Consider the following 13,248-nt stretch of genomic DNA (forward strand, 5'->3'; position numbering starts at 1 on the left):
GTGATAAGATAAAACATGATACGATGAGATACCATATGATACGATACCATATTACACAATATCATATGATACATTTGAAAACAATATCAGATGCCCTGTCCAACACCGTAAGGATATCAAAGCATATGAAACAAGAAAAAATGATACAATTTGACATGACATTTTCAGATTATTCATGATACAACACAATACAGCAGTAGTCAAGCTCAGTGGCATCTTTTTTTGTCCAGTTCTTTCCCCCCATGGTTATACACCCAGAGGCTGCCGCCTGTTTTAGGGACCTTGGGACATCCGCAGCACAACCAGGGGCTCATGGCAACTCTTCTATCCAGGCTATGCTTACTTGTCACATCCACCCCTTACTCTGCCCTAAAGGTGTGGATTTCACAATTTTCTTCAACAGATCATTTTCCCACGCCCCTGATAAAATGCAAGGCCATCTAGAGCATGGCAGGCGTTGTGTTAATCCTCATTCCCACCTGATGGTGCCCTCTGGTAGCTAATTGGCCACATCTATTGCCTTACTGCAGCCTCAGTTTTTGCCTTAAAGTTCTGCACATTACTGAACATTTGGAATGATATGAACAATACAATACTTGGCCAATACATACACAAATTCTGTGAATGCCTTTCTGATTTAAAATACCTTAAATCCTGAAGCTAAATGTCTTGGATCTTTTTGTTACTGGTCAATTTAAACTCTGAGATGGCGTGGTAGACTTCTATGCTCCCAAGTCTCCCACAGTCAACCCTCCATCAACAATCACAATAATTTTTACCGCTGTTTTAAATTTGACCAACAGATAAATTTAATTGTCAAGCTTGTTTCAGCTGCAATTCCTGGTAAAGGCCTTTCTTCCTCCACCCAAATCTGAGGGAGCCATCCACATATTTATAGATATTTTTAGATCATCATAACTCCTTGTATTTTAGTGTGGATCAGTCTCAGCTGATCCAGAGTCGACTGCAGTCATTCAACCAAGAGGAGTTGATGTGATCCTATCTCACCTGTAGTGGCTTCCTGTCCACTCCAGGATCCAGTTTAAGATTTTATTAAGTGTTTTTAAAAACTTGCATGGACTGGCAACACAACACTCATTTAAGTCTTCGCAACAGCATTCTCCAATCAGAGATGGATAATGCTGCGTTGATATTTTCTACCACCTCTGGTGATACAATACGATACAATATGGTTGAAAGTACTCCTCAGCTCTGTGTAAAGGTGTCTCATATGTTCATATATCATGCCATTACACGTGTTTTTTTCATGTGATGACATTGTTGGTTTATGGGGTAATGAATACCACAAAAATGTCTGCATCATAGCTCCCACATGTCGTATTTTCCCTGCATTGTTGCTGCAGCAAGAGCCCCTTCCTCTCTCAGAGACTCACAGCTTTGATAGCAGGGCTGCATTAATAACCAATAAGAGTGCTGGCTGCACATTACACTCCTACTCTTTCAACTGACAACCGATCGTTGGTCGTCTGTCCCGGCTAATGTGTGTGTGTTAGCCTGCAGAACATTACGTTGTCATCGTTCATTACCATAAAATCGTGTTACCAGGGTTATATGTGTGTGTAAAGATGAGTGTGTGAAGTTGATGCTGGGCTTTTTGCAGTGTTGACACCAAAGCAGATGCCTGCAGTGAATGTGCTAGCATTATCTCTCTTATTTAATAATGCAGAGCCAAAGAGCTGCTTTTTCCAACGTTTTGTGGTAATGGACGTGGGCTGCATTGGACTCAGCTGAGAGGGAAATTCACTGATGATATCAACCCTTACATTTAGTCTTAAAGCAGTCCTGTGCCTCTGTTTCTTGTTGCCTTTTCCTCTGTTTATTACGCTCAAACAGAGAGATGCATGCAGGAGCGGGTCTAGACTTCTGGGACTGGGGTAGACAATAAGAGGCACCAACAAATACAGTGGTGGAATGAAGTTTGTGTGCACACATGCAAGAATGATAGCTTTTATTTGCCACTTCTATCTCTCTTTATGATACCTACTTTTACTCCGACATCATTATCATTAAAGTACCTAAAATATGTTACATGCTGCTGTGCTAGGTAACAGGACTGACTGGCAGCATATAAATCTTCTAACTTAATTCTTTAAAAGCCATGAAAGATTATGCACATTCAAAGAGCCAATCTTAAGTGCTTAGCATAGCTAATTATGAGCATTTTCAAACATGCATGCTGGAAATTTCTACAAAATTTCCAGATGGCTTGCCCCAGAAAACCTGTTTTTGTACAGTCCTGTAAAAAAAAGTATTTTCCCCTTCCTTATTACTTTTTTGGTGTGTATTTTTTTGAACTTGAGTATTTCTGATCATCAAATAATTACTAATGTTAGACAAAGATAACCCAAGCAAATACAAATGCAATTTTTCTGAAAAAATGATCTCATTCATTGAGGGGAAAAAAAAGCCATCCAAACCTACCTGGCCCTATGTGAAAAAGTGATTCCCCCCACTTGTTAAATTAAGGACTAACTGTGATTACCCACATTTTTGGAAGGCTTAGTTCAATTTCACTAGCCACACCCAAGTCTGATTACTGTTAAATCAAGAAATCACATCATTAGAACCTGTCTGACAAAGTGAAGTAGGCTTACAGATCTCAAAAAGCAAAACATCATGCTTTAGAACAGATGAGAAGATGAGATGAGCCTCACTAGACTCAGTGAAGGTCAGTGCTCATGATCCAACTAAGAAAGAGACTGGGCAAAAATGTCATCCATGGGAGAGTTCCAAGGACGAATCCACTGCTGACCAAAGAGAACACACGTTTGTCTCACATTTGACAAAAAACATCTTGATGATCCCAAAGATTTTTGGGAAAATATTCTGTGACTGACAAGACAAAAGTTGAACTTTTTTGGAAGGTGTGTGTCCCGCTACATCATTGTATAAATAACACCACATTTCATAAAAGGAGCATGATACCAACAGTCAAACATGTTGGTGGTAGTGTGATGGTCTGGGGCTGCTTTGCTGCTTCAGGACCTGGACTACTTGATGTAATTGAAGGAACCGTGAACACTACCAGAAAATCCTGAAGGAGAATGTATGGCCATTAGATCATGACCTGAAGCACAAATGCACTTGGGTTATGCAGAAAGACAATGATCTGAAACACACTGGCAAGTCCACCTCTGAATGGGTTAAAAAATAATTGAATTAAAAGTTTTGGAGTGGCCTAGTCAATGTTTGGACTTAAATCTGATTGAGATGCTGTGGCGTGGCCTTAAACAGGTTGTTCCGCTCGAAAGCCCGCCAATGTGGCTAATTTAATACAAATCTACATAGAAGAGTGGGATAAAATTCCTCCACAGTGATGTGAAAGCATCACTGCCAGTTATTGCGAATACTTGCTGGCAGTTGTTGCTGCCAAGGGCGGCACAACAAGTTATTAGGTTAAGGAGGCACATTTTCACACAGGGTCAGATTGGTTTGGGTGCCTTTTTTCCTTTAATAAGTGGAATCATCATTTCAAAATGCATTTTGTATTCATCCAGGTTTGTCTAATTTTAAAATATGTTTGATGGTCTGAAACATTTAAGTATGACAAATATGCAAAACAAAACGAAATCAGGAAGGGGCAAATACTTAGGTAAGTAATAATAAGTTCAGGATTTTGGGGTAGCAAATTCATTTTAAGGGTGCAGCTATACTCCTGCTTGCAACATAATTCACTTAAATCAGATTATTTTTTATGTTGTATGTTGTATTTATGTTTCTCACCACTTATAGTTATCTCCTTCCTCACTTTTTCAGTATTTTACATGATCCATGTTGTTTTTCAGCCCACTCTGACTTCTCTACATCAACATGAGGCTGTTTGAGGAGCTGACAGCATGTGCTCCTCCGACTGCACCTCTAAACATTTACTTAAGAGACGACAAAAAGGGAAACAGAGGCCACAAAAACATTATTTGTGATGTTGTTTACGGCCTACAGAGGGAACTCTGAGTTTCTTTCAGTGTGTATGACTGCATGTCACCTGCAGAGGCAGAGCAGAATCTGCTCAGGAATTATTCATGACCTGGATGAAGGACAGAGGGGGAAAAGGAGACGAAAGGTGGATAAGGAGCAAAGAAAAAAGGATGAGAAAGAAGTAAAGAAGCTGATAGAGCACACAGGTGAGACTGAAACTGGAAAGAAAAGAAAGAGGGATGAAGAAGTGAGAAAGGAGGTGAAGCGAGCAGAAGGGGAGAGACAGATGGGTCGAAGTGTGAAGAAAAGATGAGAGGGAAACAGTCTTACTATAGCTGGTGTTGTGTTGAGAAACAGAGGTGAGCTGAGAATAAGGAAGGAAGAATGGAATGAGGAGTAGATGGAGAAAAGGGAGAAAAGGGAGAGAGTTAGAGGAAATTGGCAGTAAAAGGTAAAAGAAAAGTTCAGCTTGATTAACCAACTGGCTACACTGACAGTTGATAACATGAATGTTTACCTCTTAAAGTTGCATTAGAGCATTCCTACTATGTTATAAGCTTTATTGAAGTCAGCTGTTTCAATCAGACCAATTGCCACATGTGTATAAAATCAAGCACCTAGCCATGCAGTCTTCATTTGCAAACATTTGTGAAACAAAATGTGTCATTCTGAAGAGCTCAGTGACCTCAAGTGTGGTACTGTAATGGATGCCACCTTTGCAATTAAGACAGCTTGTGGAATTTCATCCCTGCTGGATATTCCACAGTCAACTGTAAGTGATATTATGAGAAAGTGGAAGCATTTAGAAACAACAGCAACTCACCCACAAAGCGGAAGGCCATGTAAAATTACAGGTGAGGGTCGCCTGCTAAGGCACATGGTGTGTTAAAGTCCCCAACACTCTGCTGATTCCATAGTTGAAGAGTTCCAAATTTCAACTGGTATTAATGTAAGCATAACTGGGAGCTTCAGTGAATGGGTTTCCATGGCTGAGCAGCTACATGAAAGCCTCATATCATCAAGTCTAATGCCAAGCAACGAATTGAGTGGTGTAAAGCACATCAACACTGGAATGTAAAGCAGTGAAAATGTCTTCTATAGAGTGACAAGTCACGCTTCTCTGTTTGGCAGCCAGATGGGTAAGTCTGTGTTTGGCAGATGCCAAGAGATCGTTACCTGTCTGGATTGTGCCAACTGTGAAGTTTGTTGGTGGAGGGAGAATGGTATGGGGCTGTTTTTCAGGGTTTGGGCTAGGCCAGTCTTAATGCTTCAGCATAGCAAGACTTTTTGGACAATGCTATGCTTCCAACTTTGTGGCAACAGTTTCAGGAAGGTATAGTGTTTTTTTTTATTACTGACATTGTATATATTTGATACATTATATTAGTTATAACAAATGATGAGACAACTTAAAGCTGTATGTGTGTGCTGAAGTTCTGTTGAAATAAGTGACATCTGCCATGAACTTCTAGATTGAGACCGTTGTTGTAACGAGATACTGTAACCATGGCCCTTTTAAAGTATAACAGGACTGTTGAAACCGTTGAAAAAAAGCTGGTCGCTCTGTATTGCAACCTCAGTTCATCTATAATGATCAATAAACCTTGACCCTGCTAGGCTGAAATTTTGGCACAGGTCTCTTATTTTCAAAACTATTTCCAGAACAACATAAATGGCATTGTTGGCAGGATTGGAAATCCAATGGGCTTCTCCATGCAGGTTTTTATTCTGCCAACAACACTATTTCTGTAGTTTCAGAAATAGTTGCAAAAAATAAGTCTCAGCACACACATACAGCTGTCAGTTGTCTATCACAACATGCATCTCATCATTTGTTAGAACTAATATAATTTGTCAAATATATACACAATGTAAATATTAAAACTCACCACAAAAACCCTTGTCTATTCCAACATGGCTGTGCCTCAGTGCACAAAGCAAGGACTATAAAGACATGGTTTGATGGGTTCGGTGTGGAAGAACTTGACTGACCAGGAGAGCCCTGACCTCAACCCCATTAAGCACCTTTGGGATGGACTGGAGCAGAGATTACAAGCCAGGCCTTCTTGTCCAACACCAGTGCCTGACCTCAGAAATGCTCCACAAAATGAATGAGTACAAACTCCCACAAAAACACTCCAAAATCTTGTGGAAAGCCTTCCAAGAAGAGTGGAGGCTATTATACCTGCAAAAGCAGGAAAATCTCTATATTATTATACATGAATCTGACATTTACACAGTCATGACAGTCCCTTTCTCTGTAATAGTCAGGCGGTCGAATTCTTATGTCCATATAGTGTAAGTCTTCAAACAAAAGTTGCATCCTGTCTTCTATTAACTGTCAGATACATTGAGAATATTTGCTGTTAAAAATGTGAAAAGGTCCTTTCTGGCAACTTGCTGTTCGTAACTATTTGTCCTAACCCCCTCAAATGGTTTCAAACATTACAAATAACATAATAGAACTAGTCCATCTTTAATATGATGTCATGTTTTATTCTAAAGGTCATAAAGATGCATTAGCTTTGACTTAAGCCATCAAAAAAGCTCACAGGAGCTTTAACTTCAAAAAGTGTACATGAGGGATTGTCTGGTGTAAGATGAGGTGAGTGTTTGTTGGTCAGATCATCAGTGAGCACTCAGCATCAGTTTCTGCTTCGTCATCTGCTGACATACAGGGAAGAACACGGAGGATATACTGTATAGTCGATGTGTGGGGGACAGACTGTGAGGTGCAGAGAGGCAGAAGTGATTTAATGTGTGAAAGAAACCTGCCATTGCATCATTTTGTAATAATTTCATCCAGGCTAATTTCTATGTAAGGGCACAGAGCTGGAAGTGATGTTCTGTATAAGTGGGAACTTTGTCGTGGGTGGCCTACAATTGAAAAAGACTCTGAGTCATGTCCTGAACCAGTTGATCAGCACAGTACTCACTGTAAAAAATACTCAACCATCTTAAAATAAGAAGGAAGGACTTGCTTTTCAGTGGATAAAAAGAATGTAAAATCAGTGTGAGCAAGGCCTAGATAATCACAGGGTGGTCCACACCACCTCTACTGGTGTCAAAATGGTCTCACACTGAAAATGGCACCAATTTAGGGTGTGAAAACTCCCCTGTGCTACAGTGAAACCCATGCTCTCTGTAGGGATTAAGCATGTATTGAGGAAGTAAGAGATATAAAGGGACACAGACCAGTTTATCACCATAAAAATCAGTGTGCCGTTAAGGAAAAATTAGATCCACAGTCTCCCGATGAGGCAATTTGCAGCAGTCAAATGGCAGTGCATTGCAACAATCTAACATCATGACTGTCAAGAAGTTCACCCGCCTTGGGGAGAAAAATAAAGCCCAGGGGAGATACAAGGCTAGGAAAAGAAAAGAAATATGATGAAGTAAAGCAGCATAGTGAAGCGATTATGGAGAATGAGATGTGGAAGTGTCATAAAAATAGGGAATAAGAAAATGAATGAAGGCAACAGACAGATAGGTCTCATTTCACATAAATCTGGTTTGTATGCTAATACACATGTCTGTGGCTCGGTGTCATCAGTGTTATTCTCAAGGTGAGAATTTGCAAAAGTGAAAACAGACTTGTAGGAGCAAACCTAACAAGAAGATGTTTGTTGTTACACAACGGAGCATCAAAGACTTGAAGAAACTCTGGGAATATTTTCACTGCAGCGTGTTTCCAGAAGTCAGTTTCTCTCCATCCCCCCAAATAAACCATGAAAAAAGTCTTTTTGGTGTAAACCAAAACAAAAAACAACCACCTATGAGCTCAAGTTTCTTTTTAATAGCTGACATATCTGAATTCACGATACATTCAACTCACTGCCAAGTAGAATGTAATGAATATAAGCAGCCTGTTTACCTCATAAATATGCAAGTGCATGCAGATTTTCGAGTCCATAGCTTATTGTTGACAACAGGCCAATCTGTTGCATGCTCTTCAGTAATAAAACTTAATTTTTATTATCCTAAAACTCCTCTTTAACCTAGCTTTTCATGCTTTTTCTCCCTCTCCTTCTCCTCCTCCTCCAGGGCTATCTATCTGAGGGTCTGGTAACTAAGTGGTACTGTTCCCCCCGTTTGCTCCTGTCCCCCAACAACTACACCAAGGCCATTGACATGTGGGCCGCTGGCTGTATACTGGCTGAGATGCTCACCGGACGCATACCATTTGCAGGTAAACCCCAAACTCTCTGTCATACAATCTCTGCTGATATACTGTTAATTTGTTCTCAGTGTCGAGCAGGAACTGATATTACCAATCATATATTCCTTAATAAAATGGAAAATGATCAGATCATTAGTATTCAGCGGAAATGTCTTGTTACTTAAAGTTCTGCATGATCTTTCTGGGAAATGTTTCCTAAGAGCTGGCAGTTTTTCCAGTCAGTTTCTGGCAGTTTTGCTGATTTGTTTTGGCTCAGATGAAGGACAAAGCATGTTCAAAATATGATAAGGATTTAACTCATTGTTATTGTGATGTGACAATAAAGACTAAGATGCAACGTATTTAAGGATAAACGTAGTAGTCTTTCACATAGACTCACTGGTCACTTCATTAGGTACACCTGTGTAACAATTCAGCAATGCAAAAATCCACTTAGCCAATCATAATGCAGCAATTTAGGGATGTAGATATGGTCATTATGATCTGTTGAAATGAGAGCATCTGAATGGAGAAAACGATTTAAGTGATTTTAAACATGCCATTGTTGTTGGTGCCAGCCTGAGAATTTTTCACAGTATTGATCCACCGGGATTTTCACCCACAACCATCTCTAGGGTTTGCAGAGAATGATCTGATAAAGAGAAAATATCCAATGAGCGACAGTTGTCTGGGCTAAAATACCTGTCTGATGGCAGAGGAGAAACAAGACAAGTTGAAGCTGAAAGTAATGCAAATATCTCAAACAACACCTCATTACAACTGAGGTAAGCAGAAGAGCATCCCTGAATGCATCACATGTCAAACCTTGAAGCAGATGGGCTACAGCAGCAGAAGATCACATAACAGGAAACTGAGGCTACAGTTCACACAGGCTCACCAAAATTGGACAATAGAAGATTGGAAAACATCGCCTGGTCTAATGAGTCTTGATATCTGATGCAACATCCGAATAGGATGCATTTGTTGCTGTTGTTTGATTGGCTGATTAGATGTTTATCTTAAGGCCTGTCCAAGCCCATTTTTTGTGTTGGCAGCACTCATTTTCAAACTAAAGCTGATGTTGTCTAGTGGTTTCAGCGCATATATCACCCAGGGGTAGGATTGGATGGTAGTCAGCGGAACAAATTTACCTCGGTATACAGTATTGCTGCCAAATGTTTGTTTAAAAACAACATTATACAGGTTGAACAAGCAGTTGCTGGCATGCATGTGCAAGTACATTCAGAGTGTGCCACTGCACTTCATTTACTCCTTTAAAAAATTCTTAGAGTCTGAAAAAATTGAAGTGATTTATATTTGCAGGCTTGCAGCACTGTTTTCAGGCTACACAGGTAGTCCTTTTTTTCTTCTCTATGCATAATGCCATATAGCGCTCAGTCTGTATTTGTATAGCACCAATTCATAACCAAAGTTTTCTGATGACACTTCAGAAAGAGGGCAGGTCTACGTAGACTGTAGTCTCTGATGTGTTCTTATAAGACCCAATGCTAATCACCATGAGCTCAGCACTAGCTTTGTTACAGTGATGAAGAAAACAAGAAAATATGAATAAATGGATACTACAAAGGAAAACAAGTCAATTTTTGTAACTTAGCAACAATAAACCCCAGTGAGAAGTGCTATAAAACTGAAGTTGTGAGTGCTGTGGACACAGACCCTTAATGAGCAGCTAAACAGGTATACCTAATGAAGTGGTTGATGAATTTATGTAGGTGTAGGTCTAACATTGGAAACAGGCTTCTTTGAAGGCCTGTTTATACCTTGCATTAGCATTCCTTTTGGGTGTTCTGCTAACAAAAGATTAGCTTTAATGGTAGATGTCAACACATTCTACTGCTTTCTAAAGACAGACTAAGATCTGAGAGCCCAGACCACATACAGAGCTGATCTAGGGGTGCATTCACATCAGACAATAAGTACTTTGCCCAGCACATTTGACCCCAATAGTCTGGCTTGTTTGACCAGTGTGAGTACTATGTATTGCATGGTACACTTACTTAGCTCTGGAACAAATGGAAGAGGTGGACTTCAGCACAATACAAACTTAGCAGTACAAGTGCATAACGTGAATGTGATGTTTGTGTCTCTCAACAATCATTTTTAAGAATGATTGCATGTTAGAGGGCTGTATCTGACCATAACAACTAGAGTACAGCTGCTGTCGTGTTGTCTGTGTATTTCTCTGTCCTGCTGACTCCATTTGGCTGTGTATCTTGTGACTGAGTGTAGCTTCTCTATATGTGATGATGCATCCTTACTCAGGCTCGGTTGGATTTGTAGCGATGTGAGTGCAGGCCAGCAGGGAACTGGGGAAGGGGTCACAAGTGTGGTTGAGAATGATACAGGGCATCAGCCTTCACCTACACTGGTTCTGGAAGAATTAAACCTCATCCCGGGCAGCAACAAAGACCACCCCTCTTAACTGGGAGAGCAATGCTGTCTTCTGCCTGGTGTAGAGGATGTTGCATCCAGTCTCTCCAAACCTTATTTACTTATTTGTATGTGAGGCAGGGACATGAATTTTTGATTTCAAGTAGCAATGAAGATGCATTGTTAATGCAAAGTGTAGATGCTTGTATTCATGTACTGTCCATTTGCTACCAGATCACTCAAAATGAATGTAAGGCATAAACATCCCTGACTGGCCAAGTCAGAACAATTATCCAATAAATTAAATCAGATTAATCCAAACATTTTAGTGTTGTTTGTTTATGCAAAGTTCTGTCCTGCAGATATGCAAAACAGGTGCTTAAAGTCTCCATCACAAGGTGACATCATCTGAAAGCAGAGGAGAGCTCACGTTGCAGTGTCCTCCTCCAAGCATCCTTTATTCTCTTTCTGCGGGCTACTTCTTTGCCTGACCAGAATAACAATGATGAAAGAGAGAATCTTGCTGTCTGAAGCTGATGTAGTAGTTCCTGACAGGCCTGATATGACCTCCACCAGTCCTCCACACCACAGGAGACGAGATTCTGTAAACTCCTGGCGTTATCCGTTCCCTGGTGTTCCTCTCTGCCAGACTTTCACACGTCTGCTTTTAGAGATGCTTGTCTTGCTTTTCACTTTGCAGACAGAGTTACATGCTGCATCATATCTTTGTTTACTGAAGTGGAAGCAGTTCAGCCTCATCACAACACACTCCACTTCTCACTGCTGTCTCAGCTGAATTTGGTTATAAAGCGCCATCTGCTGGTAGATAGAGGAATGAGGGAAATGATTAAAGGAGAATTCTACACTAGGTTGTGAAAATGCTGCATTTCTACTGCTGTCTTCTATTCAGGTATGCTGATATTCTAGTTGTAGCACATGCATGGAATGCATTGAAATATTTTTTTCCTCGTCGTAACTAAAATGCAGAGTTTAGCTTGGCAGCTTCTCATTTAGGGCTGTGCAAAACTCACAACTTGATCATTATTGCAATACATGCATGTGCCCTAAACTCACTCACATTATTTTATGTAAAAAAAAAAAAAAAAGAGCATTTCTCGCTAGGAATACGTAGATTTGGCTACTGGATATAAAGAGTATATTTTCACACTATTTCAATGGTGTCATATAAAGCTCCAAGTGATTATCTGCTGCCCTCAACTAGTGCAAATATGACACAAAGGATCTCTGGGTTTATTTCTGCACAAACAGTGTAAAATACAAAGAACAGCAGAAAGACATTCATCATTCTTCATCATTGCATATCCATCATGTCATCAATTCATCGAAAGTTATTCTACATTGCATGTTTTTTTTTTTTTTTTGCTTGCATCTTATGTCTCTCGAGTAAGGTTGTCAAAACTTTTTTTAAAAGTCTTTGTTATTGTAATAACGTGTAGTATACAAAAATGCCTGAACTTAAAACTTTTCTACATAGACAGCTGGGTAGAAATGGAATAAATCTATGAAACTATTGCAGACAAACTCCTGCATGCTGTCCAAACTGCATCAAAACAATGGTGCTGAAACTTTGCCAATGTGTTTTCGTGCAATGCAGACAGTGTGCAGGAGTTTGCCTGCAATTTTTGATAACTAAAAATAAAATAGTACCCATTGAGCATATAGAAATTCATTTTGTGTGGCCTTGCAGCCTTCATCTGACTCGCCAGATAGACTTTTTTTTTCATATACCCATTGCATGGATATAGTTCACTTTCATCTTGGAAACCTCCCATAGAAAGCATTTGGGAAGGGCAGGACTTTTCAAATAATTTTCAGAAGGAGATTGGACAAACGTTCTTTCCGTCACATTCATGACAGGCCAATCAGAGCAACAAGACAAAATGAGGATGTAGACATTTGAAGCCCCAACCCTGAGCTCTACAGGCTAATACTGCTGTAGTGTGTGAACAGAACAATTCACAAACTCATGCCAGTCAGGAGATGTGCAAAAACATCTTCTCTGACAGGACACGCTTCCTATGTGGCCCTTTAGTCTTGTTTTAATAAAGACTGTTTTCCAGTTCTGCTGCTATACTGCTATACCAAACTGCTGCTATACTACAGCCACATCTGAGCTCATAGCTTCCATGGCAGCAGCCACTGGATATACCCATAATTATTGAAATTTCCCTCGGGATTAATAAAGTATTTATCTATCTATCATGATCACAAAGTCATGCTAAATCTGGCTGGATGAAGAGCGAAAACATCTTTTCCATCATGAAAAGCTTTCAATGTAGTTTTTTTTATCTTGTTTTAATGAAGAAGTGTTTCCACCAAACTGCCTCCGTGGCTACATCTGAGCAAATCACTCTACCAGCAGCCATTGTTCCCATACAACTTCCCCCTTCCCATATCACTAACTCAAGAAGAGCAAAAACATCTTTTCCTTCATGGGAAGCTTTTGTTTTTACTATTTGCATCAAACAATATGTGGTCTGGTTTTGATAAAACCGCTGCTTTACTAAAGCTACATCCAAGCTAATTGCTGCACTAGCAGCAGCAGCCATTGTTATCGGTGTTCAGTACAACTAAACCGCGCCGGTAGCTATTGCCCCGTTCTCCTCCAATGATGCTGATTTTCTAGTGTAGACGTTGTAGATGACAGGCTGTCAAATCCATATGCTTTGCAAGGCTAGTGTAGCCTTTCCCACAGATTGAAGCTGCCCTGCGTTGTTCTTTATGTTTAATTTTTCATCGTT

General features: G+C 40.0%; 1 protein-coding gene across 1 annotated transcript in view; it reads left to right on the top strand.

Annotated features, from left to right (window-relative positions):
- The window catches only part of mapk4 (mitogen-activated protein kinase 4), a 28,265-nt gene that overhangs the window by 10,081 nt on the left and 4,936 nt on the right, over positions 1–13,248 (top strand). Inside the window, exon 3 of the mRNA XM_041788181.1 lies at positions 7,981–8,125. Within this exon, the coding sequence (XP_041644115.1) occupies positions 7,981–8,125 (145 nt within the window). The remainder of the gene's footprint in view (positions 1–7,980; positions 8,126–13,248) is intronic.

This window comes from Cheilinus undulatus, linkage group 5, assembly GCF_018320785.1.
Source record: "Cheilinus undulatus linkage group 5, ASM1832078v1, whole genome shotgun sequence".
NCBI lineage: Eukaryota > Metazoa > Chordata > Actinopteri > Labriformes > Labridae > Cheilinus > Cheilinus undulatus.